This window comes from Chaetodon auriga, chromosome 21 (genome assembly GCF_051107435.1).
Source record: "Chaetodon auriga isolate fChaAug3 chromosome 21, fChaAug3.hap1, whole genome shotgun sequence".
NCBI classification, from domain to species: domain Eukaryota; kingdom Metazoa; phylum Chordata; class Actinopteri; order Chaetodontiformes; family Chaetodontidae; genus Chaetodon; species Chaetodon auriga.
The window spans coordinates 10,448,358-10,476,047 of NC_135094.1; the positions used below are offsets into that span (position 1 = coordinate 10,448,358).

The 27,690-nt window shown below is 41.8% G+C and overlaps 2 protein-coding genes across 2 annotated transcripts; both read right to left on the reverse strand.

Moving 5' to 3' along the window:
* Positions 1–364: 364 nt before the first annotated feature.
* On the reverse strand, positions 365–778 carry msc (musculin (activated B-cell factor-1)). Its single transcript, XM_076761829.1, has one exon. The coding sequence runs from the start codon at positions 776–778 to the stop codon at positions 365–367; it is 414 nt and encodes a 137-aa protein (XP_076617944.1).
* Positions 779–4,673: 3,895 nt separating this feature from the next.
* Positions 4,674–22,425, reverse strand: trpa1b (transient receptor potential cation channel, subfamily A, member 1b). The gene is made up of 27 exons (XM_076761643.1): positions 22,330–22,425; positions 21,518–21,680; positions 21,117–21,292; positions 20,216–20,323; positions 19,916–20,024; positions 19,183–19,328; positions 18,361–18,497; positions 16,619–16,667; positions 14,584–14,683; positions 14,378–14,478; positions 13,710–13,885; positions 12,382–12,546; positions 11,157–11,271; positions 10,810–10,976; positions 10,370–10,460; positions 10,154–10,213; positions 9,977–10,069; positions 8,850–8,920; positions 8,514–8,670; positions 8,079–8,168; positions 7,624–7,793; positions 7,404–7,533; positions 6,594–6,776; positions 6,395–6,463; positions 5,880–5,981; positions 5,661–5,779; positions 4,674–5,295 (listed from the first exon to the last, which is right to left on the reverse strand). Exons 1-27 carry the CDS (start codon positions 22,423–22,425, stop codon positions 5,082–5,084), a joined length of 3,357 nt encoding a protein of 1,118 aa, XP_076617758.1. The 3' UTR covers positions 4,674–5,081.
* Positions 22,426–27,690: the final 5,265 nt, after the last annotated feature.

A 27,690-nucleotide genomic window follows, 5' to 3' on the forward strand; every position in this document is an offset into this window, starting at 1 on the left:
CTGTTGCTCCACATAGTCTGACAGTGGATGAGATGTCTTGGCTGTCCTCTGATCGGCCTGTCATCATAAACGGCCAGGTCTGTTAAAGCAAAACACAACAGGTTTAACAGTCAAGGACCACATCCAACACTTTAACTGTTAGTCTTTAATGAAGAGATCCCCCATTTTTAGAATGAGTCTGCAGAAATAACAGTGATATTATGAGAATGTTATAGTGACTAATTACATTATAAGGTCACTATATATAAGTCAAATCTCTAAAATTTCAAAGTTGTTTTGCATTTTGTTGATGCAATTTATTAAAAGTACATTCTGAGACCTTTCACTTTAAAGCTTATTTTCGGTTGTTTGGAAAGTTAGAACTTCATACCAGATTGACTGGGTGCGCAAAGCGGTTCTCGAAGCGGTCATCCTGCAGGAGCTGTCTCAGGTGAGAGATGTAGCTCGAGGCGAGTCGAAGCGTGTCCAGTTTGGACAGCTTGGTGTCCGCTGGTACCCAGGGCAGGCTGGTTTTTAGCCTGGAGAAAGCTTTGCTCAGCACTCTCATCCGCGCCCTCTCCCTGGCGTTGGCCGCGTTCCTCTGTGACTGGCGCGCTTCCTTCTGGTGCGCCTTGGAGAGTCTGCGCTCATGCTGGATCCTCTCCTCCACACCGTCATCTTCCAACTCCTCGTCAGAATAGCGGCGGGGATTGTAGCAGGTAGTCTTCCGTACGGTGGCAGTCCTTCTGTGACACGTCTCGTAGTCCTCAGCATCACTTGCAGCAGAGCCAGTGGACATGGCTGCTCCACCTGTGCCTCGGAGGCGGACACGAGAGGCACTTTGGTGACAGCAGTGACTGGATATCTAGACTCTCAGCTCGATAAGTTGTTTCGGAAACGACACCAGCTTGCAAGTCAGCAGACTCCCACCACTTTTAACTTCCCATTTGGTAACCCTACAACTTCTTTCGCCCTGAAATGTCACCACTTGACAATGCTACGGTTCCCACTGCTTGAGGTCAAGGCTGAAAATTGCAGCTCTCTCTAAAACTGAAACATGCCTCCTTGCTTAGCTACCCCTCTAATTTAAGTGTCCAGGACTTGGCATCTGTACAGTTTTTTCTGAGCATTTCTCCTCCCCCTTCCTCTCCAAACCACCATGACCTCAGTTAGACCACAAGTCTATCTCCTTGTGTAAACTGTAAAAGGCTTAAGTTGTTCATCTGCAACTTGATGATTACATTAATCCTTGTAAATGAATGGCTTATTAATGGTCTATCTAGTGGGAGGTGGAATAAAACTGCAAAATGACTGTGGAAGGATTGATTTTTCCAAGCAGAGACATAATCCTTCTAATACGTTGTATTACGGGGCCATAACTTCCCTGATAGTAATATGTGCAACCTGTTGCAACGTTTATAAATGCACATATATGGTAAACATTTCCTAAGTTTGTCGGTTCCACAGATGTGTTTTGGTAATAGAAATGTCTTGAGGACCTTATCAAAAGTGCATAATCCTTTGCTGTTTTCACAGAGGGATTGGGTTTCTGCAGATGGAGCAGCCTTTCACACGCAGCCTGCGTGCACCAGCCCCAGCTGCTATCGGTTCCCATGACATCTGGAGCGTTGGCATGACAAGGGTGTGGCAGGAGGCGAGGAGGCACCATCTCCATTCCCATAGTAGCACAAACATTTCTCAGCATTTTCGCATTGGTTTTGTATCCTCCAAACTTTCAATCCATGGAGATCAGACGGGGTAGCAGATTTTTAATGTGGACTGAGATCAAGAGCTAACAGAAGGGGGAAAAGAGAATTGCTGCAGGCCTCTGAAATATTGTTTGCTGAGGTAACACACTGCCTGGAAAGGTTTTGAGAAATAAGTACCAAACTCTACTCTTCAGACAGAATATTATCTGTTGTGAGATTTGCAAGCATCGGAGAGTTTCGGAGAGTAAAGCGAGCAGACTGTGTTAAAAAGAAGACGACTTTGGGGAAAGCTGTGAGGAGCCTGGAGATGTGGGAGCTTTGAATAACTGGAAGGTTATGTTTCCATACAGCACTTACAGAAACCCCCCTTTACTTTTTCAAGATAGAAAATCCCAGGTCCCCGACAGCTATTACTCCACATAATATGTGTGAAATTAAGATTTTTTTATGACAATAGCAAGACTGCCAAGAATTACCTAACTGCAGCTGAGATGCACGCTTGATTTTGGTGGCTGGCCATGCCAGGGTCACAAAAGGGGAACTACTGTACTCTGCACTGTGCTGTTTGGTGTACTCTACTCCAACATGCTGCCTCAAATCTCCCTTTATTAAACTTTTAAAACACGCATTCTCTCAAAGCTTGTTATTCTTGTTCATTAGCTGTTTGTAATATTGTTCTGATGCAATTTTTCTGTATCAAAATGCAAGTCATCATGATTTTCAAGTGTTCTGCGGTTTTCCATCGCTCAGATTTCCCATTCACACGGCAAGAATGCTCCCTAATCCAAGGACACATTCACATGCTTCCCACAATCCCGCTCCTCCATGCACGTTTTCACGAGAAGACCTGACATCAGCTGGAACCTTGGAGGGATCTTAGCTTATCCTTGGATGTGTCATGAGGTTGAGATATTAAGTTCCACTTGTGCTGGTAAGACAGTCTGAGCTTCAGGCAGGCTGCCATCTCATCCCGTCACTGCATCCGTCAGCGAGGTGGACGGCCTGACTGACACACTTGAAGGAGCAAGCTAAGGGATTCTGCTGTTGGATTTACTCCCCATTTCATCAGCTGTCATCTTTTTTTTTTTTTTTTTTTACATAACACGAAAAGGTATTGACTATTGGACACATATTTCAACCAGCTGCTTCATTCACTGTCAACAAGAAGCAGGTTGAGGTAAAACAAGGTCGCTCATTAGTCATTCTGTAGATGTAGTTCCTCAAGTAAATGAAAAAATATTGTCCAAAACATCAGTGTAATTGATGGTTACATGGTTATTGCATTTGCCCTGGGAATAATTAAATTCAGGGCCAACAGTAATAAATATTACTTAAAAGTTGACTTGAAGGGAGAGCTAGCATTTGTCTATCAGCGAAGACTTTCAGGGGTTGTGACCTCTATCGGGGCCCTGTGCTGGAGAAGCAGAGGGACAGGTGCAGGCTTATGATGTCAGAGGCCTTTCTCTGTTTCTCTCCCAGGACCGTCGCTGAGGCAGCTCAAGTGCACCAATCTGCTGAAGGGCACAAATCAGAGGCAATAGTCCCTCAACCACTGAGAGGACTTGGAAGGTTTTCTATCATTGTGTCATAGAAGAGACCATGCCCAGCCTGCGAGGGCTTACAAGACTCCACACGTTAATATGAACCAGATCTGGACATTTTCAAACAATTCTACAAAGAGTCCAGGAATAAATATAATCAGATTTTCATGTGCACAACAAAATTCATAGTTTTAGATTTTGCTTCTGTATGTTGGATGAAGTATTTAGTATCTGTCTTGCAAAAAAAAGATCTTTGTGTAACTGATGCATTCGTATGGATCTCACATGCACTGAGGAAATACATAATTTTGCTGTGAGGTTCAAGGGAAATCCTTGCCTGAATTGACATGCCACAGTAATTCATGCACACGAGGGAGGTGTCCTCTCGGCTCCTACTGCAGCTTTAAATTCTGCCTGCGTCTCACCCAACAAACTTACAATTCAATAAAACCTGATATATTTAAATAGTGAAAAACAAAAGACAAAAAAAAAAATTCCTTTTACATGTTGACATGTTTAATAATGGATTGAGACATCATATTTGAGAGTACATATTTCCCAGAAAGACACATTACAGCATTACAGAAGCAGTAGTAGTTAAGTATGACAATGCTGCGCACACGCCACACAAAGACTTTAACATTCAACATTATCAGTGGGTCACCAGTGTAACTTAGCAGTGCCACAGTGGACAAGAAACATTACGGTCTCAGCCTACAGAGAAAAATGTTAATGATATCACTAATACAATAGGTTTAAGCTCAGTATGCAGCAATATTCAATATTGAACCACACAACAGTTAAGACGACTCAAGAGCACTTAATTAAATTAACTGTTACACTATACAGGATGGATACAGTGGATATAAGGGCTAAATCTTATCATTTTTATTCACTTTGGTGCATTTCTTTTTACGTCACGCTGATTAAACAGTCTTAACATTTGGACATTAGTTTATTGTAAGTCACAACACGCAAAGTGACTGAACCAGTTTTCTGTAAATTTCTCTCAGACTTTATTTTCTTTTTGTAAATGTTTTTCTAATGACTCATTAATGAAAGGATGTGAGTGAAGAGTCAGATCCACCAATGATCAGTCGGTTCTCCAAAAGAGCTCACAGGTGCATCTCATGAACCGTCAAATTGGCATGCATACAGTGTACACACAGAGCACAAGACAGTGTTACAAAGCCTGATGAGAGGCTGAACAAGACACTCCAGAAGATTCTTTCTGCATTACAAAGGGAGATCTGTTGCCTGACAGACAGGAGGCGTAGATAGCCTGCACTGTAATTCCTCATACAGTTCTGCATGCACAGTTCTGCTTTAGCCTTATTTCCTGTGTTTACATTCCTAATTTTGTCTCTTTTTTTTTTGCTTTGTGCTGTAAAACACTGTCTTTTTCTTTTCTGTATCAATGACACTGCCTGTCGACAAATGACAATACGAGTAGTGATGGCTGCTTTGTTCTGCTGAAACTGATATATGCCATCCAGAGAGAGTGCAGAAAACACTGTTAGATTGACTACTTGATGACACGAGAAGTTGTCATTCTGATTGTAATGGCATGCTTGTTGATATAATAGCTCTTTAGAAAGATAAACTAAGCATTCTGAGCAAGTTACGGGCTCTTGCAGACGATCCATTATGTGGAGCTGTTTGTAAGAACTGTTTTGAGAAATGCACTGTTTTGCAAATGTTAAGGATGATTTGAGAAATGTACCAAAGTGACTGAGAAAAACTGTAATACAATGAATTACGCTGTGCATTTGTCATATAATTATGCAAGTTATACCCAGAGATTTATGATGTAGCTATAATTCAGTAGTTGTTGCCGTGTTAAGATGCCCTCTCATTTTCTCTTGGACTCGATGGCCTTCATCAGTGGGACCCACCGGGACACACGCTGTCCTCTTGGTTTAGCCTGACTCAGGCTTGGCCACATCCTGGTCCTAACGTTCATGGGGCCGTCGTACTCGTCAGCCTCTGAGGTGATCTCCATCTTCTGGATGATGAGCTTCAGAAGGTTGTGCTGTTTCTCCAGCGTGCTCGACATCTCCTTCATCCTGATGAGGAAAACATCAGCTCATGTGGTTCAGTGAGAGGCTTCATTTGAACTTGAGCAGGTTTAAAATCAGGCTTTTTGTGGGCGATACTGCTGAGTGATCCAATTTGCTTATTATAGAAAGAAAGCATCTTTCGGTCACCTGGTCCCAGGCTTTATTGATTTGTCACCACTAGGGGCTGCTCATGCATCAACAACTGCTGTTAAGTTGCTTGAAAGACCACAGTTTATGCATTCCTTAGGGCAGCTTATTATATTTGAATTAATGATAACAATGTACTCTCCATCATCACAGTACTAAGCCTACTCGAAGCCTGACTGAAAACTGACTGATGTGATTATTATGTGCACCCTTGTGTGCTTTACCTGCCCTTCTGCTTTTTCAGCTCGGTCTCCAACAGTGGGCACTTCTGTGAATTGGCACGCAGACGAGTCCAGAGTTCATTTGTGTCATCATCACCTGTGATTAATTGCCTTATATAGTGCTGTTGACAAAAGTGGTGCAAATTAAGAAAGGGAACCGACACAGGTACGGAGACAAATCGATATGTTGGACGGTATCTGGTTTTTAAGTGTTGCACATACCTTGGAGCACTTGTGATTGGGGTAGACAGTGATGGAGTTCTTGTCGACTCTCTTCATAAACCAATAAGGCAGCTTGTCTTCCAGAGCGGTGTGGAGCTCAATCTGAGGTCATAAAATTCAGACTTTCAGTCAGAGGGGGTTGTACATGCTTAAGATAGACAAATATCTTTACTAATATTCTAAACTACATCTATCACTTCTTCATTTGTATTAAAGTCTAAACAGTCATCTACAGTACATAGTCTCCTGCCAATAATCCAACATTTTTGGACAAGTATCACATTTTACATGTCTATGTTCCAAGTCTACTTGGCTTCAAGAACAAAACACCACAGTATCATCTACTGTGTGTGTGTGTGTTTTTTTATACTTGTCTGCTTTATTTGTCCAGGACAGGCATGAGAGGCTGGGAGTGCACGGAGCAAGCAGGATAAAAGATGTAATGACTCCTGTGCTTTGGAAATGCTGTATACGTAAGAGAAATGTAGTAACAGACGAGCTATTTCCACACATACCTGCATGGCTATTCTTTTTAGCGCAGCATTTCTTTGCACTTCAGCAATGTCTCCAACTGCTAAACCAATCTAAAACAACAAACAAAAACAAATTAGAACCACATCATCTATTCAGTAGTTTAAAAATATAAACTAGCTGCTGTTATGTGAGAACTAGATGTCTATAAGGAGGCGATGAAAAGGGACACTGCATACTTACCATCAGGTTCACCAGCAGTATTGGCATGAGCAGAACAAAGTTCACAAAGATTAAATAAGTCAGGATACCAAAAGGTAGCTCCTGCTTCAGGTAAGCATCCAGGAAGTTGTTTTGGTAGTTCAACTCCCCAACCATCATCACGAAGGTTTGTATCACTGAGAGCGGCACGCTGTCAAACTCTTTCTGAGGGTTAACAAAAAAGAAGGCAAATTTCATCTATCAGAGTTAAATACTGGAGCACTTCTTCAAAACAATCCATTAATAGAACGACAAAGTGACGTGCTCTCAGTGGGGACAAAACATGCCAAATGTTTTTAACCTGTCACAGCGAGGCCTAAAGGTGGTCCCGGCCAAGATAACTTGACCACTGGCCCAATTACTGTAACATTTGGTATTGATATTCGTCCTCCACAGATGATGATTTTGTGACCTTCTTGCCTGTTGTCTGTTTAGGGACATAGGCTCATTCAGTGTCTTGCAGAGAGTTACATGACAAGGTGAGTACCACTCTTATCTGTATGAAGCGACCATCCAGCACCAGTTAGCTTAGCTTAACTCAAAGACTACCAGTGACACCATCTTGAAAATTAAAGGTTTACCATGACTTTTGCATTGCATTCATAAATAAAACGCCTTTGGTATTACCCAAACTCCATCTTAGCTCCACCACTGACAACAGAATAATCATTAGTATGTTATTCATTCTGTTACTTTGTGAGTTGTAGGAAACACCGGAGCCTATTGGACCCACTCAAAAGGCTTAAAACATTTAGTTTTACATAGTTTTGACTATTTCTTTTTTTCTCTTACCTGGTTGAGCATCAGAGCATAGAACGCCAAGCTGAATGCTAACATCAGGTAAAAGAACAGCATTACGATGCGGACCAGTGTTCTCATGATCTCCCAAAACATCACAACATAGATGCCAACACCTTCAAACCTGGAGAAGCAGATTACCAGTTAATGGCCTCTACACCATACAAGAAGACATAATGTAGACACAGTACAGTTAAGTCAGAGTGAGAAGTACCTCTGGAGATACAAGAGGAATCCAATCCAGCAGTTTAAAACTGCTATGGCCCCTGCTTGCCAGTGTAAAGAACCTTCTGCATTTAGCATTACGGGAATGATGAACAGGAGACAGACGATGGCTGATATCCAGTCAGACTGGTTGGAATAATCCCTGAAGTAATTCCAGCGCTTTCAAGAGAAGAAAAGAAAAATCAGCAAAAATCAACAACCTTGCAGATATAAGCAACATTCAGGTACAGTATTTCATTAAATGCACGACAACACTGTAAATGTATATTCCTGAATCCTCAGATAAAGTACAGAGGGAACATTCTGACTGTGGTCGTTCTGTGATCCCGCACATCTAAATCAGAGTGTGCTCATCCATCACACCCGATTGCTGGCGAGACCTGGTGCCGAACAGATTTATGAGCACATGCTTCGTGCAAGGCGACAACACGTGCATAACAGTACCTGTTGTGATATCTGCACCACTTCCTTCCCTATGGCGTAGATGTTCATGACCAAGACCATCACCATGCAGAAGGACAAGAAGACGCTTTGCTGTGAAGTGAAGAGCATTGGCATTTTAATGCCTGCATCACAATGACAAATGTTGATTACTGTCATCCTTCATCACATGTACTCTGCTTGTGTACTATGTGTGTATCTGGAGAGTGAAAAAGTATATTCACAAAGAGGTGAATCAAAGCAGAATCTCCCATGGTCAACACCAAAAATACGTTCCTTTAAAGCCTCCACTGTTGCACAGTGTAAACATGGCAAAACAAGACAACTCTCAGATGCTGTACTGAGAACACAGCGGAAACCAGGTGTTAGCAGCCACTCTGTTACGCATTGAACTTATTTCGATATTAAACACATATGGATCATTACTGTCATTAGTACCTCTGAGAAAGATACTGGCACCATGGTGATCTTGTGCTCGCCCGTGCTCGTGGTGTTCATAGAGGGCCTCAGAGTCACTATCAGGTGAGTCAGGGGCAGCAGGCCTAACAGGTAAAAAAATATGTTGAGCAAATGAGCCTTGCTCCCATAAGCAGTCCTGTGGATTAGAACAAAGGAAACAGAGTAATTTCAACATGAGAAGAATGACATTCAAAGTAAATGGTGCAGTGGTATTTGGTGCATTCAGCACAATAAATCTTCTCGCAATCTGATCAGCAGTCGCAACACATCAGAGTGAGAAATGTCACTCTTGGGGGTTAAATCACAAATACGCACCACTTCATTGCAAGGTACTTTTTGCAGACGGGGTGGTTGAGGAGTTCAATGCGGTTGTAATGCACCATGGCCTGCGCAAAGAGCAACAGAAAAATAGCTCGCTGTTAATGGCACGTTATCTGCTAGCAATAAAGAACAGCCTGACAGCTGCAGCCAAAAAGATTTCAAAGTGTATGTACCTTATTGACATCCACAGGTATGCAAGATGACTTCAGCAGGCAGAACCACGCTATGAGTGTCTCTAACGTTTGATGGTAGATGAGATTGTGTTTTTGTAATAAATGAAATGTCACTGTGTAGTAAAAGAATAGTCGTTGCTGTGTAAATGGCTATTTAACAAAGATTACACAGTATACCTCTGGTTCAATGCCCTGACAGAGCCGTTTAATAGAGCCCTGCAGACTTGGCCACTCACCAAAGCATATTTATGAACATCTGCATGCAGATTGAACCCATTTTGAACTTAATTGCAAAATGAGAATATATTCACAGGCAGATGAGCTCTGTGGAGCTTTTGGCAGGATCATGGCTTACACCTTTGCCTCTTCCTCTGCTAGTTTTCCAACCGGAAAAAAATCAAAATGGCACATGCAATTGCAGTCAACACAATGCACTTTAAGAGGTGCTGACCTCTAAGGCGGCAAACAGCAACAGGAGAAATAGGTGGCACTCACGGCACATTTATCAGCTTGTTCATAAGCATCTAGAACCAACACATGGTAGTGTTAACAGGAGGAAAGCAGCAGCCTGACCTCACAGCTTTTTCCCCAACCAGCCCCTCATGGGGGTCCAGGAGGCCAGGCAGAAACCTGCACCTCCTGGGTCTCCCTCCCTGGAGGCGAAGATAGAGGGCAGATGGCATAAAAGCAAGAGGAATAAAAATTGGGGGACACACTGAGGTAAGAATTTTGTTTTGAAAAAGCAACAAAGCAAGGCGTCATCTCTCAGCTAGGTGTAACATAGCGGCGGGGTGATCGAATGAGCCTGTATGTGCAAAATTTGAGCCCACAGATACATGAAGGAGAATAGTTGAGCCTGCAGAGCCTCAGTAGAGGGCATGTGTGACTGTAAAGTAGATTATTTGCAGATTTGTTCATTTTTGTCAATTAAAATCAAAAGTTGCTTACATTGAGTGCAGCCAGTGGCCTAACCCTCAGGTTCTCGTCAGCTGACTTCACTGTTGCAAGGGGAGCTTGGAGCCATGTGAAGTTGTATTCAATCTACAAAACATAAAGAAAAGTTTAATCTGATTGTTTAGTACAATATTAGATCACGATGTTCTGTGCAACTTGAAGCTGAGTTACATGGTAGTCAGAACTGTTGCGATCATGGTCAGATTCCTTCACACAGTTGTCCAATAGGTGCTATTGAAGAAAGCAGAAAAACAGTGATAGAAGATCTGAGGGCTTTACATGTGATATATAAGCAGTGCTCAATTAGAGCAGTTTATAAAACAGCGAACTGCTGAAAATACGACCAGCTTTATGATACACATGTTATATTTCTTTGCTACTGGCAACCTTGTAGGTCTCAGGAAGAAACTCAATCATGTCTAGTATGGGACATCGCTGGCTGGAGCCGGGTATGAACAGCGTCAAAGAATCAGCACATCTGGAAGAAGAAAAACAAATAAATCACAGAGCCACTGCAAAAAGTGTGGAGTAAACATTTTGGGCTTTGGCGCTACCCAGTGGTAGTTTTCCAAAAAGATAACACGGTCACATAAAACCTGCTTTGAAGCCATAGCTTTAGTGGTTTTTAAATCTTCTCAAGATAGATTTTAATACCAATCAGATTATTGGTTACAATGCTGAAAACAGGCCTGTCTTTCTTGTAACTACAGAAAAGTTTTGGAGGTACATGGTTTTCTCAGGACAAAACTGAAACACTGGATAAATGTATGGTTTACAAATGGTGCTTTGAGCTGAGCTTTTTCTCTGCAGTTGTATGAGTAATATACCTGTCACTGTCAATTATAGCGTTGACCACATCTTTTCTCCCGTTTTGCAGAGCTTCATGGAGGAACGACGTGTCATTCTTGTTTAAGATGAGGCCTGCTCCCCGAGACAGCATGAGCCTGACTGCAGCCACATGTCCCTCTCTCGCTGCGACGTGGAGCGCAGTGTTCTGGCATATACAGTATATATAATACATAACAGGAGACAGTACTCTGCATTAATTATAGAACAGGGACATCTCTATTATTCAGTGTTGGTCGTTATTAGGGTGCCAGTGTTTTTATGCAACAATTCATGAACTGCAGAAATAAGTTTTGGTTGGACTTTCTGAAACAATACTAGCTCATACCCCATCCTCATCTGTTTTATCCAGTAACTTGGGATTGGCTGACAGGAGGATGTCCATAGTGTGTGTGTATCCTGCAGACGCAGCGTGGTGCAGACAAGTCCAACCCTTGTAGTCACTGTAAACAAGACATGCTCAATGAACGGGAATTGGTGACAAGAATAAAAATTGTATACAGTTCTGTATACTGTAAACTGCAACAGTACATAGCCCTAGTTCACACCTGCATGGCTATTTTGGAAAACAGCTGTCCATATGAAAATGCAAATGAGCATTCCAAGCCAACAGGTGGTAATATGACCTAAAGCCACGTTGGCCAATCAGAGGCCTGAAAAAAAGCTAGTACCGGGACACATCTAGAACCAGAACTAATGGGAGGTAATGTTTACTTAAACTGTTGCACTGCTCAGCTGTGATTTCTTTATTCCCAACATTATCTGTCGAACGCATGGAAAATGTTCTGTTTTGTAAGATATCATAAATAACAGTTATGATAATCATGATACAGATTGCAAATAGAAACTTCTACATCACTGATGCAGCTAATTATGAAGCATTGACGTTCAGCAGTTATTCGCCACCTTTGCCTCATTGAAATGAGTCTGCAGGTATTTCTCATGATTCGGCAGTTGATCCATGACAGTGTGGACTTAAAGTATACAAAGACATGTGTGCTCCGTTTAAATCCCCCACCCACTCCCCCTCTGCTCTCCAAGTATGCTCTGTGCAACGTATGCCGTTTTGTAATACCGAGGGCTGAGGGCAAGAGAATGAGTGAAAGTGGAGCCGCTAATGAAACACAGCGTGTTGCTGGCTAGGTCTGTGTCGTAGGAGTGTTGGATTACGTAGCAGCGACCTCACTGTGACACTGCTGTGCCTCAAAAAAAAAAAAAAAATCTAAGAGTAACTGTATATTTATGCATAGACATGTAGCACCAACACTACTTTGGCCACGTCTGCCAATGCACAAAATCACCTCATGTAGTCACAAACCAAAAAATCCCTGTATATATATATATCTCCACCCTGGAAGGAGTTCTCCAAAAGCTCCATTTTCAGTGACCTAAAAATGCATTTGTAAGTAGAGGAAGGACCAAAATACATTGAAAAACATACATATGTGAAAATACCCATGCATGTGTGGACAAGGCCATAGATGATGATATAGTGTTTTGCATATACTTTTTATATTTGTACAAGAAGATTTTTTGTCTGTGTTTCCGTTTACCAGTGAAAGAGAGCTCCTTTGCGTAACAACAGCTGTACCACCTTGGTGTGGCCCTCTCTTGAAGCTAAATGGAGTGGTGTCAGGCCTCGCTCATCACCCTCATTCAGCATACGAGAGTCTGTGATTGTTTCCAGCAATCGGTGACATGTATTGATGCGCCCATACCTTAAAGGAGAAAGGAATGAGGAGAAGCATGAGGTTGTGGAAGAACTTTTTTCATTATTATGATCTGTCAATCTCTGAAGTGGACACGCTTTGCTGTGCTGTGGCCAGAGGCCGCAGGCACATACAGCACAGTTCATCTTGGCAAGTGAGTATCTTGCTCAAAGACACTTAAGATTGCAGTTGCAGGGCTTGAATCTGCAGGGAAAACATAGTTAAAAAGTGCCGGGGAGCGTTAATGACTAATGGTTCGGCAAACCGCGAGAAGACATAAACAGAAGTGACAGACTGACTTGCGCTATGATCTTTCTTTGTCTCCGAACCTTTTAAGAAGGTCAGCAGCACTTTGTGTTAGTGCAGTGAGACTGGTGTGAAAGGAAATGAGGTGCCCACAGTGGTTAAGGTATGATATCATAGCATGGCCTTCATTTGGCCTCCAGCTCTGATGAAATAGAGGGTACATGATAGAAAAATCAATAACAATAATGTTGAATGTCCGCTCATTTCACACTGTTAGCACTGTGACATTTCTTCACATGTGCCTCGCTAATTGAATTCTATTCTTGTAATAATTCCTTTGGGTCACTGTATAATAGGTATGTCACAGCAATGAATCATCAAAAGACACCTGAGTGCAGAAATTGCTCACCGGATTAAAACAGCAGTGAGGTAGCTGTATTAAATGTAGGCACATTCTTTCATTTTTCATCTGACCACTGTTGAATTACAGAGCTAAAAGTCTTGGCTTTTGGAGGATCATAAGTCAAAACCCTCCGAAGAGCCATTTTTGATTAATGTTTTATACTCTTGGGGTATCATTGATCAATACATAACACTTGTTAGAGAGTAACTAGAGGAACAATGTCAGAATGTGATCTTTAGCTGCCTGTGAAGCCAGACGTTTTAAGACAAGGAAATTCTGTGTAGAAAGTAATTGCTCCAGAGTTTTAACAGTAATTCAGTGTACAGCAGCTTTAAAATAACAACAAAAACAATATAAAAAGGATATATTCCCTGCATCCCACACTGGCTAATGTCAACAGCCGTGACATTGCTGGCAGTACTTTGATCAAATTTGAGCGACTTTGAGTGAAATTCAGGCCAAATCAGTGTTGCTTAGTTTGATGTTACGGAAAGTCATTTCCTCAGGGACCAATTGAACTCACTGAGCAGCAAAGTGCAGGGCAGACTTCTTGTCCTTGGACTTGCATGCGAGGCCGACCTGCCCCGAGAGGCCCAGCATGTTCTTCACCGAGTCATGGATGCCCAGTCTGCAAGCGTAGTGGAGCGGGGTGCAGCCCTCATTATCCTCGCAGCTCAGCAATTCCTTCACACTGCTGTGCTACAGTTAGACAAGTCAAAAACACATTTATGTATTCATACTTTAAAATAGACAGTAAAATGTGCTTTAAACAAAGAACAACTTCAAATCATGTAGCATAAAGGGCACATATTATATAACTTCGACCATGACTACATTTATACACATGCATACGCACCCACGCACACACATGCTGAGATTAGATGCATAATAGTGAAGTGTAATAATATTTGAGCACAGATATGGAGAGATCCCATTCCCAGTGTAAATATCAGCCTTCCTCTGTGGCTCATTTTGAAGGTGTCACTGTAGCTTTAGGTAAAGCTTACAATGTTTTCAAGGATCATCTGGCTTAGTGAGAGTATAATGAACTTCATCAACTGGCCTTGAATGCGTGAAGCTAGGCTCAATGGAAATTGACAGAATGATTTCCAATCTTAGTGACATCTTTGTTTGAGCGGCATTACAGTACATGTGATGAGTTAAAAAGAGGCAGCGTTGATTGAGGAGTACCTGCAGGACTTCTTCTGGGAGGTTTTTCAGACCTTTAGGCTGCAGAATGGCCAGGTGAAGGAAGTTACAACCGCATCTGTCCCTCACATTCACATTTGCCCCTAAAAGACATAAACACATGCATGAGCGGGCACAACCTGCATTATCAAGCATTTTACAAAACAATATGGGCATTGCTGGTGGTGAAATACAGTGCAGTAGCTCACCTTTTGACAGCAGCAGAGCCACAGTTTTCCATGCTCCACAGCTCGTAGCCAGCAGCAAGGGAGAGTTTCCTTTACAATCGATGCCATTAAGGTCTGCGCCCTGATGAGAGAATGCACGGTGCACCTCATTAATTTTAACACACATTGATGAAATCATGGCAAACAAATGAGACCATGGGAACATTAGCAACATCTATGCTAATGTCAGGCTTGAGGTTCTCAGATCAAATGTGTGTATGTGAGGTATGTAGTGTGGCACATGAGTAATGAAATGGGCAAATAAATTAATTCTAGATTTAAAGTCTGAAGGATTTTAAGCTTAGCAGCCACAAGGCATGACAGAAATACAAGAGCCAATATGTATGGAACAGCTTACTAGCTAGCAACAGCATTACTTCCAAGACAGCATATCACCTAGTCTACTGTGTGGAAGCCAGTGCTAGATAATATAGACATTTAGGCTAATGTTAGCAGCTCTATTCTGCTCAAAAATATTGGGTTTGGGGAAGTTTACAGTCACAATCTGCTCCTCACTTCCCCTTTTTCTACAAATTGCTCTCAGGTCTGCTCACTTCTCCCAGGCCATATACTTTCACTCTCCTTTTCACTCTCCCTCCAGGCCTGCCATCCTCAAGCTGTCGACCAAATGTCCCTGCTTTTCCTCATCACCTGACTGCCCCACCCATCCACACACCTGTTCCCACTTCTCATCTGCCCCACACCCATTTCCCCACCTGCACCTCATTCCCTAATCAACCAATCGTTTTGCTATGTGGCCATGTGCTCCATGACTTGCTCTCTAGCCTGTATCCTGGTAATCTGTTGTACCTGAGACCCATTACCTGTCTGCTTTGGACCTTGCCTGTTCATCACACTTTCAGTTCTTGCCTGCTCCTTGTTGGACTTGATTGCCTATTTGGACTTCCTTCTCTGGTTTTGACCCTTGCTGGCCTCACCATCCTGTAAGCCTTTGTACCTCTATGTTATCATTGAAATGCATCACTCTGCCTCAGTTGTCTGCATTTGGGTCCAATCCCTGGCCCAACTGTGACGTCTACACTTTAGCAACCCCCTGCTAATGTCACCTTAGATACCACTATGTTTGGTGAAGACATCTTTAGTCATCATCCTTGAAACGTTTGCCATTATATAATGTTTAGTTAAATACTAAAGGACACAAATAAACGTGTCAAATTTGCCACCATTTTCTTAAACTGTAAAAGTTGCATGCAAGAGCAGAAAGGTCTAGCAACAGTGACTGAGGGGACAGAAGGGCTTGACGAAATGTCAATCCTTTGAGCCAAAAAATAGACACTTATATCCTGTTAGCGACACAAATCAGACCTATAAAAAGACCACACAGGAGAGAAGGGGCAGCACTATCTTTTCAAAAGCAATTAAAACACGACACTCCTCCTTTTGAAGTGCCACTAACCACCTCATGGCCTGATTTGTTAGCATTAAAACCAAAAGCCCAGTCAAAATTGCAGCTGAAAAGCAGATGTATTCACTGCAATTAGCTGGTCTGTGGTGCCAAGCAATGTCACTCTTTGTGAGATAAACATGCACAGCATGCAGAGTTTGTCTCCTATTGCAGTGTTTGCTGACAGAATGAGTTGACAGGAGATAAACTTGGACCCCCTGCTTTTTCTTAGCAACACAATTCCGTTAAAGCAAGTGCAACAGATGGTGACAGATGGCCCGCAGGCAACGGGGCTGCACCTTTAGCATTTACTACACCAAGAGGTGTGTGTAAAATTGCAAATATTGTTTAGTGATGGCAATATGAACACACATGTTACCCAATCACTGAATGAGCAGCATTGATACATACATTGTTGATTTGCCATTTCATTTGCTCAACTGAAGTATTTACTGCAGAAAAAAAATGCAGTTTTCCTCTCTTTAATGCAGTTTCTTGCACTTAATGCAAGCAATTTCTAACACACCCCCTGATGTTAAAGGTGGGAATGTCCTGTGCATAACATCTGTGGTGTGTGTGTGTGTGTGTATGTGTATGTGTGTTTTTATTTACCAAAGAAATTAGGTACTCGGCCAGCTCTGCGTGGTCAAATATTGTAGCCCTGGAAAAGCAAACACACTTATTGTAAAGCCAGCCATACAACACGTGATTTGTGAGTCAAGATCTGACCATTATTGTCAGATGTCGAATAAGGACAATCTGATTCTAATTCTTCTTTGTCAAAGCATGATATAACAACCAGATTTTCCTTTGTGGTTACATGTTTTATCTCCAGGATTGTAATGGCTCACTTCGATGATGCACTAATTCCTGGTATTCCGGTGACATTCTGCATCAAGAGAGAGACTTAAGTAGAGGTAAGATGATTTCCGCCACTGAGTGACGTTCTTCACAGACTTGAAAATCTCAAAGTCTAAAATCCACAGATGATGCTATGGCTTGGGGGGAGACGGGAGCACGGCTGTTGTGTGTTAGAGGTCATGGGTTAGATTTATTGAACCAAATCAGCTATAAGTTTAATGTGGGTATTTTACAACACACTACAGCAGTTATATCAGAGTAAGAATAAAAATGTCAGCTAAGGACTTTTTTGATGTTAAAAAGAGGATAAAAAGGGTTACACAGATCCATCCCCCCTCCCTCTGTCCTTGAATCTGGTCTTACTCTGCTGCTGCCTGTGCCAACACAAATAGCTTTAAGATAAAATCAATGTGGGGAGCATATCTTTATTATGTACTCATATCTTTATTATTGTCCCCAATTAAAAGCTCATTATTCTGCTGGCCATGCCCAAGGATTTTATATCTTTGTTCTTCTTGTTTGTCACAGTGTTTATTACAGAGATGGATTGATCTTTACAGAGCATGAGCAAGCAGTTGGGATATTAACTGCAGATACTACACATCAACATAAATGCATTCATGTGCCTTTGAAAGGGTTTTTATCTCTGAATAGTTTAATTAAAACAATATCTATTCAAAAAATGATTAATTAAAAGTATTTCTGAACATGTGCGAAAACTGAAAAAGATTATGCTGGAAGCTTGGTGACGTGACTTTTCCTGCTCTTAGTCTCTAACTGGCCTGTAAGTGAATTTGAGGGACCATATTTGACCATCCACTCTCAATAGCTGCGAAGCATGGCTCATCTCCTTTGTGAAGAAGTTCATCCTTTTGTGGAGACTCAGATTAAATTGGATGAAGAGAACTAATAAGATAGCTCTCTCCATTATGGACTCTCAGGATCTCTCCGTTCCCTCAAAGGTCAGCCCTGTCAAGATGGTTAAAAGTGCAAAGTCGCATCCTGAAATGCTCCACGGTTGAACTCTACACAAAAGCATTGTGCACATTTACATAGACTCTGCAATTCTCACAACTCCATTGACAAGAACTAACTTGAGTGCTAATTTTTTGTGTCATAAATGTAGTCTGGATATATAGAAATATGATGCTAAAGCCAGCTGCTACTTAGCTTAGCTTAGCTTAGCATACAGACTGCTATATGATGAGGAATGTGGTGTCATGTGCCTTAAATGCTCCAAGCTTAACTGTAAAGAGCAGCTAAAGAACATCATCACAGTGTATAATATCAAGTCAAACGGGCAGATAAATAGCTGCTAAGAGGCCATGATGGAGCAAAATTAGCATCTTATTGAAACTCAATGAATGTATCTACAGACCTCCATAGCCACACGCATTGGCATTATCAATACATGCAATCAATGGAAGGGGGTATTTTCAAATTAGAGAATTTGTTTTTACTCAGTTCAGGGTGGAGGGATAGAATAAGCCCACCTGTGTAGAGGGGTCTGATTTGCCCCATCAGTTAGGTTGATAATGTCGTCCACTTGGTCAAAAGAGGACAGCATCAGCTTGACTACCTCAGTAGCACCCTGGGTGCAGGCCAAATGTAGCGGCGTGGACCTGTCATTCTGGACAGCAACAAAACACAATAACATTATGAGCGATGAATAATGAATAAATACAATGAATATTCACGAGCTCTTCAAGCTCGATTTATGTCTGCGCCATTCAGAGAAGCCGTGACATACTGAGCTAGAGAGAGCACAACACACACACGCACACAGGAATTAGCATGGTCCCAGGCTCTCACATGTGCTCGCTTACACACATACAATGTCCACTTCTGCAGTGTAACATCAGCAAAGCATCTCTCAGACTTACTGGCTGAACCCAGGCGTCTGTAACACAAGCCTTTAATGAGATAACCAGAACTGGCAAGAGGAGGCCAGTGATAGCTCCACTCAGCTTCGCCGAGTAAGTGGAGGTAATTTGTATCAATTTAGCCAACCGAGGCTATTACTGTAGTCACTATTCCTGCTGCAGCTCCGGCCACTACCCCAGGGCTACACATAATGATCACTCCCAGATGGGCATTATAAGACTGACATGCTTGAACAGTAGAGACTGAGCCCCTTTGCCAGCTTCACAGGTGTACGCAAATAAGATCTAGTTTCAAAAATACTGCAAACCTGATAAAGCATGCAAGAGACAGATGGAACGTGAACATCAATATCTGCAATTAGCCGCCCCCAGATGTTTAAGTGTTTATCACAGTGCAGTGGAGAGAGGTAGGAAAGCACTCAGTGTCAGTACCTGTTGCTGTTCAACTTTGGCGCCATATGTGAGGCAGAGACGGATGGCGTCCATATTCCCGCCGCGTACAGCCAGATGGAGGGGACTGCTATTGGACTTGTCTAAATAGTTGATGTGTGATTGAATGGGGTAGCCCATCTCCTCTCCTGCCAGCAGGAAATTAAACTGTTTCATAATTGTGAATTACACACTGAGTACATACAAGGCTCATGATGAAGGATTCTTACTCGAGGCTTGTTGGTGTAAGCTTGTTTGTTTTCATTGCTGATAAGCTTTCAAGGGAATTTCAATCACAGGACCTCTATCTTGTACCTTCCTTATTTCGGCTGTTTGTTTTTTAAGGGAAGGGGAAATAACGGGTAATTGTGTCCGTTCACGGTGGGCTATCTGTGTGATTTCCCAAACATTGCAAAATGTGAACACACATTAATTCCCTTGCCGAGCAATCACAGATATATCATAAATATTTAAAAATATTTTGTGATCTGACTAAACCTTCCTCCAACAACTCACAATTTACCAAACAGACCTCCCACAGTGGATAAACACACTGTCAGTCTGCAGCATCTGGCCTCTGTACAAAGTAGCACAAGCATTTTTCTGCTAAACATCCCTGGGGGCTGAGTTGAACCCTCGTGTTATCTATCGATTTAATGCGCTGTTTGGCCCTGGAAAAACTTTTTCTTATTGTCAGCACTCTGTTTTTGATGATGGGCTGTTCCTTTTGTCGTACCGGACTTCAGGATCACCTCCATGGCCGTCTTTGCACCTGCGAAGGCAGCTGCATGGATGGGGAAATGGCCCAGCTTGTTCTGTTGGCAAAGCATCGCTCTATTCTTTATCTTTGACAGAGAGGCGAATGGATGGAGAGAGAGACAAACAGAGAATTCTTTGTCAGAGACAAAGCCGCAGTGGGCTGACAGTCAGTATAAAGAACTGCTACATAATCTGTTCTGTACAGCTGGACAGTTATCCTTTACAGGCTGGTGCAGGTAGACATGAGCTTGAATGCATCGTTTTCTCTTGTACATACCAACATGCTGAGAGCCTCACAGTTATTCGTTGAACAGGCCAGTATCAGGGGGGTGTTCCCAAGATCTCCCTGTAGATTGCTGTCTGTAGCACAGTAGGACAGCAGCAGCTGCAGGGGGCAGAGATAAGAACCTAACATGAGCTCCATCCCGTTCCTGTCCTCGACTCTCTACTTATGCACTCGCGTCCTTTCTCCTCCAGCATACGGCAACTGTGTCAGTTTGTGGACAACAGCCAAACGCTACAGGGAGGACAGGACAAGGTCTTTCCAAGTAGACAGTCGAGTCAGGTTTTGTCAGATAGTTTTCAGTTGACTTTAGGGTGCAGTGGCTGCTCTAAGTGATGAGTTCATGTGCTGTGAAGTGTGTGATGTGATGATATGATTGTCTACTATACAGTTTTCTTCCCTTTAAAAAGTTTGTGAACCTGCAGTCTTTTTGTTATGTAGAGATGCGGTCTTACACTGGACTTCCTGTTGGCATAATGGGTGTATCAGAGCAACTAAATCTTGGTTTGAAAAGTATATTATTGGTTTGAATATTTTATTAAAACAACTGACTTAGAAAAAAACAATACCTCAAAATAGTATATTTGTTGCAACATAAAATGATAAAATTATTATTACAGGCACCATGCTGGGCACAGTCAACAGCTGTGATGAATGGCTTGCATGTGTGTAAACTGTAACATGCTCTAAATGTCAAGAATAACAGAACTCATTCTGTAGACTGGACTTTTTTGTGTAAGTGTACTAGGCACTTCTACTTAGTATGGGACGTGCTGTTTTTTCCTAAATAAATACAGTGCCTCTGCAATCATCTGGTCATCAATGAGATAACGCAAAAACAAGGGAGCACTTCACATAGACTGTTATTTCAGCTGGGCGCCGTTGACTTCCTCACCTCCACCAGGCTGTTGTGTCCGAGGCTCACGGCCAGATGCAGAGGGGACAGGAGGGCCGTGTTGAGGATGTTGGGGTCGGCCCCCAGGTCCAGAAGAGCCTTGCAGCTCTCTGCCTTGTTCCTCTCCACAGCCCAGTGGAGGGGCACATTACCCTGGTCATCACAGCTGTTCAGCTCTGGGAGGTGATACGAGAGCACATGCAAATACACACAGACGCAAATGCAATTACATAAATATGCATGTAGATCCAGGAAACTCTTATCAGTGCCAGACACAGCACTCCATAATGTGACTTATTCCTTTCTACAGTAGCTTCAATCTGAATTATGGTGATGCACAATATGCATATTTTTACCTATTCTGGAGTGCAACTTATGATCAATGACTGAGGCGTGCCTACCCTGTGAGTCTATGACACTGGTGATGAATTGGATAAGGGTGATGTAGCCCCCTGCGGCAGCGTGATGAAGGGGACTGGCTCCACATTCATCTTTCTCACTCAGGACCTCTGGGCTCTTCTTGACCAGGTTGTCCAGGAGAGCCAGGTCACCCTTCTCAGCCAACTAGGTGGTAATAAAGAATGTGATATTATGTACGGAGAGTGAAGATAAGAGAAGAATCTGTTAGCCATGTCGGTGTTTTCACAGTGGGAATTTTTATAGGCATGAACAGCTAGCAGTGTTTCTGTTGCAATAATATGTATGCAAACCTAAACCTAACCAAATAGCTCTGGTGTCTCAACCTGAGACCATTTCTCAACCACATGACAATCAGTCCAGTATACCTATCGCTGGTACTCTCCAACAGTCATATATGTCAGTTTGGTAACAGCTATTTTGGCAATCATTAGCGGTCGACCTCATCAGTTGTTTAAGTACGAGGACATGTATGTATGATATAATGTCTATTGTTCAGTTTAAAGACCACTAATCTAAGTTCAAATACTGCAACTCACGTAACATTATTATACAATACTAGAGCTGTCATCTGCCCTGTACTCAGCTCTTCACAGTGTTTTTCTTTAAGATTACACAGAGTTGGGATTACTGATGGGATGTTACATAAACACTCCTCATATTGTAAATACATGTAAAAGAGAGAAACCACATCTTAAACTGTTTTTTTTTTTTTTTTTTAGACATTTGTGGTTTCATATTTGTTGATTTTTACGCACATTTGCTCATTTTTCACACAGTTTGGTGACAGCCTCACCTCAAATATGCTAAGGCTCGCCAGGGCTGGATCCTCATCCTCTATCACATATGTATAACAACTGGTCTGTCGGGCCACCTCCCTGCCGAAGTTCATCACTCAACTCACTGGAGACAAACCTTGGGTGCCCGCATGAAGGGTGACGGCACGTGTCTAGGCAATAAGCACAGACACACAGGGGAGCACATCTGTATACAGGCAACAACAAAATACTGAAATAGAGAACAATAGTTTTAATCAAGTCATATAACTGAGTATATAAAGCGTGCTTTACAAGCCAGGAGAACATAGTGTTATGTGACTGAGAGGGCAGATAATGCCTTAAGCCATAGGCTCCTCCTGCCATGAGGGGATACGGGCACAGATGACTTTGTCTTTACCCGGAAGGGCATTCAGCTCCGCCGAGTGTTTGGAGGTTGAACCCTTCTGTTGAAGAAAGCAATTATCTCCTTCACAGTTGGGGGGCAGCTTGTTTGAGTCAGTCCCACGTGTCCTTGGGTGATCCTGAGTGTGCGAGATTGAGAAAGACCTTGTAATTGTATTGTATGAAGCCCTCAGTCACATCAAAAGGCCAAACAGCAAATGACATTTGTGGTGAGCAAATTATGGAGAAGTCTCAGTGGGAATCTCCTCCGCCTCGCTCCTTTGGCGTCAACTGTGACTGATCAAAGCTGTTTCCCGTGTCAACACAGCAGTTTCACCCTGCGCGGAAGACATTTTGTGGAAATTATAGTTTCTACTGGTCACTCGTTTTACAGTGAATTTCGAACATTTAAGCAATATTGAGTTGGATCGCCTGGATGGAGGTTCTAAGAGGGCCGGCTCCTTTAAGGTGAGCAGAATGACGATCTCCACGTGCGAGATCAATAATCAACTCTGACCTCTGTGAGCTATAGCCAATCAATTTAATTCACTTCCCTTCAGGCAGCACTGCAGATCAGCAATGGATTCTTCTGATCGGTAAATAAAGGAATAGAATCGTAAAGAAGAAGTGTTGCTCTCGCTGGAACATGTGGTCTTTGCTTCAGGGGACTTCACAAGGATTTACCTTGTTGGCACCAATTACAGTTTGAAGTACTTACGCTTATACACTATTGTTACACAGGTTACAGATGACCCAGAAATACAGTACGGTGTACAAAACATTTCCACCAGAGAAAATGTTTCCTTTATGAGCCGTCAATATTTCAGGACTGGGTATACTTTGATCAGGCTCGCACTTAAGTCTGGACCACAGTGCAATTTAACATGGTGACTCCTCTGCAGTCTAGATTAAAAAAAAAAAAAAAGAAACAAAAAAAAACAAATAACGCAGCCTCAATTTCTCCTAATTTGGCAGAATTGATAATGACCCTTTGCATATCACCCTCCCAATCACTTCCGAGCAGCAGCGGTAAATAATTGCCACTGCTGTTATAATTGAGTCTGCCACTCATCTGAACACAGTATACAGGAAGCGCACTAATGGCCACTGGTAAACACATTTCCCACACAGCTGAAAAACAGGTGGTAGATAGAATAGCATTTAACAATGACGTCCTTGCTTTGAAAGTTTGGTCTTCCATTGTTTATATTCAGTGTACAGTGATAGTACAGACACACAAGGCATAGATGTTTGCTGACTGAATTTAATTAAAAAACTGATAAAAAATCTCACTTATCTTAAATTGCCTACAATGACCAGTCGTTTAGAAATAGATTTCTTTTGCGGCAAAACAACCACAGTCAAAAAAAAAAAAAAAAAAAAAAAAAAAAAAAGTGGCACACTAGACTATTAGATTATGATCATGAAACTTTAAAACAAAATCATAAAACTTCATGTAAGTTTTGATAAATAAATGAAAAATAAAATAGTGGAAGGATGGAAGGAGTGTGTTTCTATTTTCTGTTACTTCACTTGTGACCACTCCAAAAAAAAAAAAAAAAAAAGCAGGTCACATTTCAGAAGTCTGAGTTGTGAGTTCTGCCAAAGAGAAAACTCCCCTCTCATGCTGTTATTTAAATAACTTTATCTATCATTTCCCCAAAACAAAGATAAAATTCCATCCAAAAAGGGATGAATTTATGATTTCATGACCCTCTGGAGGCGCCTGTCCCCTGGGCTAAAACTAGTCCCACCTCGAGAAGCTACAATCTATAATTATATCTATTCTCATCGTAATTAATATCATTACTACGCTACTTACAGTACACACAGTACACCATCAGTATTATCAGTTATCATACATATCAGTCACAGGGAGGAAATTAGTAGTTTTCCTTGTAATGGATTAGTCTTAGATTGGTACTAAAAGAGTAAGTAAAGGATCTGAACACTTCTTCCACCGCTATAAAGAGCATATTTAATGAGAAAAATTTATTGCTGTGCCAATGTGGACACTTGTTGGATGTAACTCTGCACAAGAACTGCTTCTAATCTAGCTGCATCAAAGATATTTAGAGAAGTCGACGTTTCAAGTGAAACACCGGCTAAAACTTTAAACTGAGAAATACTTTCTACAATGAAACCATTTGTTAGAATCCAAGATATCCCTAATATTTACCCTCTCTGATAAATAAAGTTCAAACATTCAGAAGAGGTTGAAGGCGTCATGTACTTACTGCGTCGGTGTGATGCCAGTGTTGAGCTCAGGATGTTCTCCTCACCACTGCAATAGGGCTTTTAAATAGTGTGGACAGACGAGCTATTACCCAGTCTGTTTCCTAATGCAGGCAAGACGCTGCCCCTTGTGACCAAATGACTCTGTTTTCACAGAGAAGAAGGCAAGCCCATGTTGTAATGCGATAGGAAATTTGGCTGGCATGAATGCATTAAGCAGCACACATGATACTGCTGTCTCCCTCACAATAATGTTAATGTGAAAGGATGCTAAGATAAAAGAATTTAACCGCTATGTAAAGTGTGATTTGATTAAAAAGCATCTTTCATTTTGTGGCTGTTTACAAACTAGACACTTTCATTTCACCAGAGCAACCAGAACATGTGTTCTTGTCCAAAACAGCATTTGTCATCATTTCAAGTTTGAGGGGCTGACCTTATTATTTTGTGTATTATTGTAAAGGTAAGGCTCTCTGACATTTTCTACAAACCAAAGCAGAAACTTGTCCCTGCCCCAGCAGCATAAACTACCATTTATCAAAGCGTTACTCTGTAGAAGAAAACTATATCTTTTCCTGCACATGTTTGCGGACGAGGCCTGTCCTGCTGCTTTTTCTCTTTAAGCGAGTCACTCTCGACAAGAGACGATGAAGGCGACCTCTAAGACCTCCGTGTTGATGGGGGGGGTTTAAGGAATATTCCTCAGGGAATCTTTATCGGGCAGGATTATCAGAGAAGGTATATCATTAACTAAGGATTATACTGCTATTCCTACCGGCATTATCATCAAGGGAATACACTAAGTAGGTTGTATCCTGGTCTTTGAATACAGAAAACATTTATTCCAGCTGCCATGGAGGCATGAATAAATAAACGATATTTTAAAAGCAAGTTAATACTGTGCTTAGAATATTACTTCAAATGGATGAGCCACTCAGTCTGAGAAGTTCACTTTTAACATTTATTTGGTCATGACGGTGGCTAAAACAACTACTGGATGCAATGAATATTTGAATAGAGGTTAATGGGCGCCTGAGGATACATCCTTGATGATTGATTGATTGAAATGATTTTGGCAATCTCCTAACTTTCTAGCACAACCTTGAGGCTGACATTTCTGGATTTTAGTCAAATGTCTCGACAGCTGGATTGCTATGAAATTTTATACAGATATTTGTGTTCCCTGTAATCACTTTGATGGTCCCCTGCCTTTTTCATCTATATGTGCAAAACTAACATTCATCAGCCTCAGCTGTGCTTTGATTTAACTGCTGATTAGCAAATGCTAGCATGTTAACATGCTAAAATGGTCAACAAAAAATTAAAGAGTGTGAACATGGTTGACAATGTTCCTACTAAACATCAGTATGTTAGCATTGTCATTGTTAACACGCTGGTGTTAGCATTTAGCTCAAAACACTGCTGTGCACATGGGTACAGCCTCACAGAGCTGCTAGCATGTTAGCATGGCTGTACTCTTTTTTGGCTGATAAGTGACAACACAGTCTATCTGATTAAACCTCTGAACTGAAAGACTAAAAATGAATTGCACCTACTGACACAAGTCTGATTTAGAAGCGAGCAACTGTGTTATAATTATAATAATTATGAAAAATAGAATTAACGAGCCAACAGCTCAGCAAACAACATAATAATTTTCTAACTTTATTAAAGATCTTTAAGTTCGATTTGCCAAAAAAAAAAAAAATACAATACAAAACTATGCGTCATACTAAATGTCACCATGTATACTTTGTTCAGATCCAGAGTCCAGACCTAGCATAGATCTAAAAGCTCAAAACTAATATTTACCCGGTTATTGTTCTCCTAGGCTATCTTTGAGATGTGCTGTTGTCCAAGCAATATTTGCGGAAAAGCCACACATGCAGCAGAAGGCAGTGGCACAAAGACAGTATTATCTCTCTAGCTGAGCGTGATGAATTGCCCGGATCACGTTGTGTTAGATAAATATGTAGTGCCTGCAGAACAGTATGGCTGTGTTTGTCTTAATTTGCAGTAAGTAGTAATTTAATGCACAGAGGCGGAGATGGAAGAGAGGGTGAGGAAGACCAAGTGATGTACGCGTTTGTGTGTTTTGACTAAATTTGCTGCAGAGGTTGCCTTTATGAGTGTTCATGTGCGTAATGGCTAAGTAATGACAATGTGAGTTGAACATTCGGTCGTTCAAACGGAGGGTATGTGTGTTTAACAGCGAAGCAGGACGCCTCACTGCACCTGTCGAACGATGACTCAACTGCTGACGAGTCGTTACTGAGCTCTGGTCCTGGAAGGGCTACTGGGGACTAAATTATACATTCATGCCGTTATGCAGAGGGCATACTGCACACTGTGAAAATCCCCACTGCATAAAAAATGTCAGTTCTTACATGCTTTCCCATATGCTCACCTATGCGTTTGATGCCACTATTAATAATGCACATAAAAACTTTATTTCCAGTTTTACACGTTTGCCCTGATTTACATATTGAGTGTTTTTTTGGCAACATCCTCATGCAACATTGAGGAAAACTTATGACGCATATCATTCATAAGAGCTATCTAAGCAGTAGAAAAGGCTCTTATCGGTTTACAAGTGTAAAAAGGACAGGTTAATGCGTCACTGTACACAGAAGTGGCTGAGACCAGCAATATGCAGACTGCCTAACCGGCAGAGCTGTCAATCTGAAGTTCTCTATGGCCTAAGTGGTGTTTTTGTGTGTGTGCATGTGGGTGGGGGCTCGTGGTAACATGTGGCACTGCGT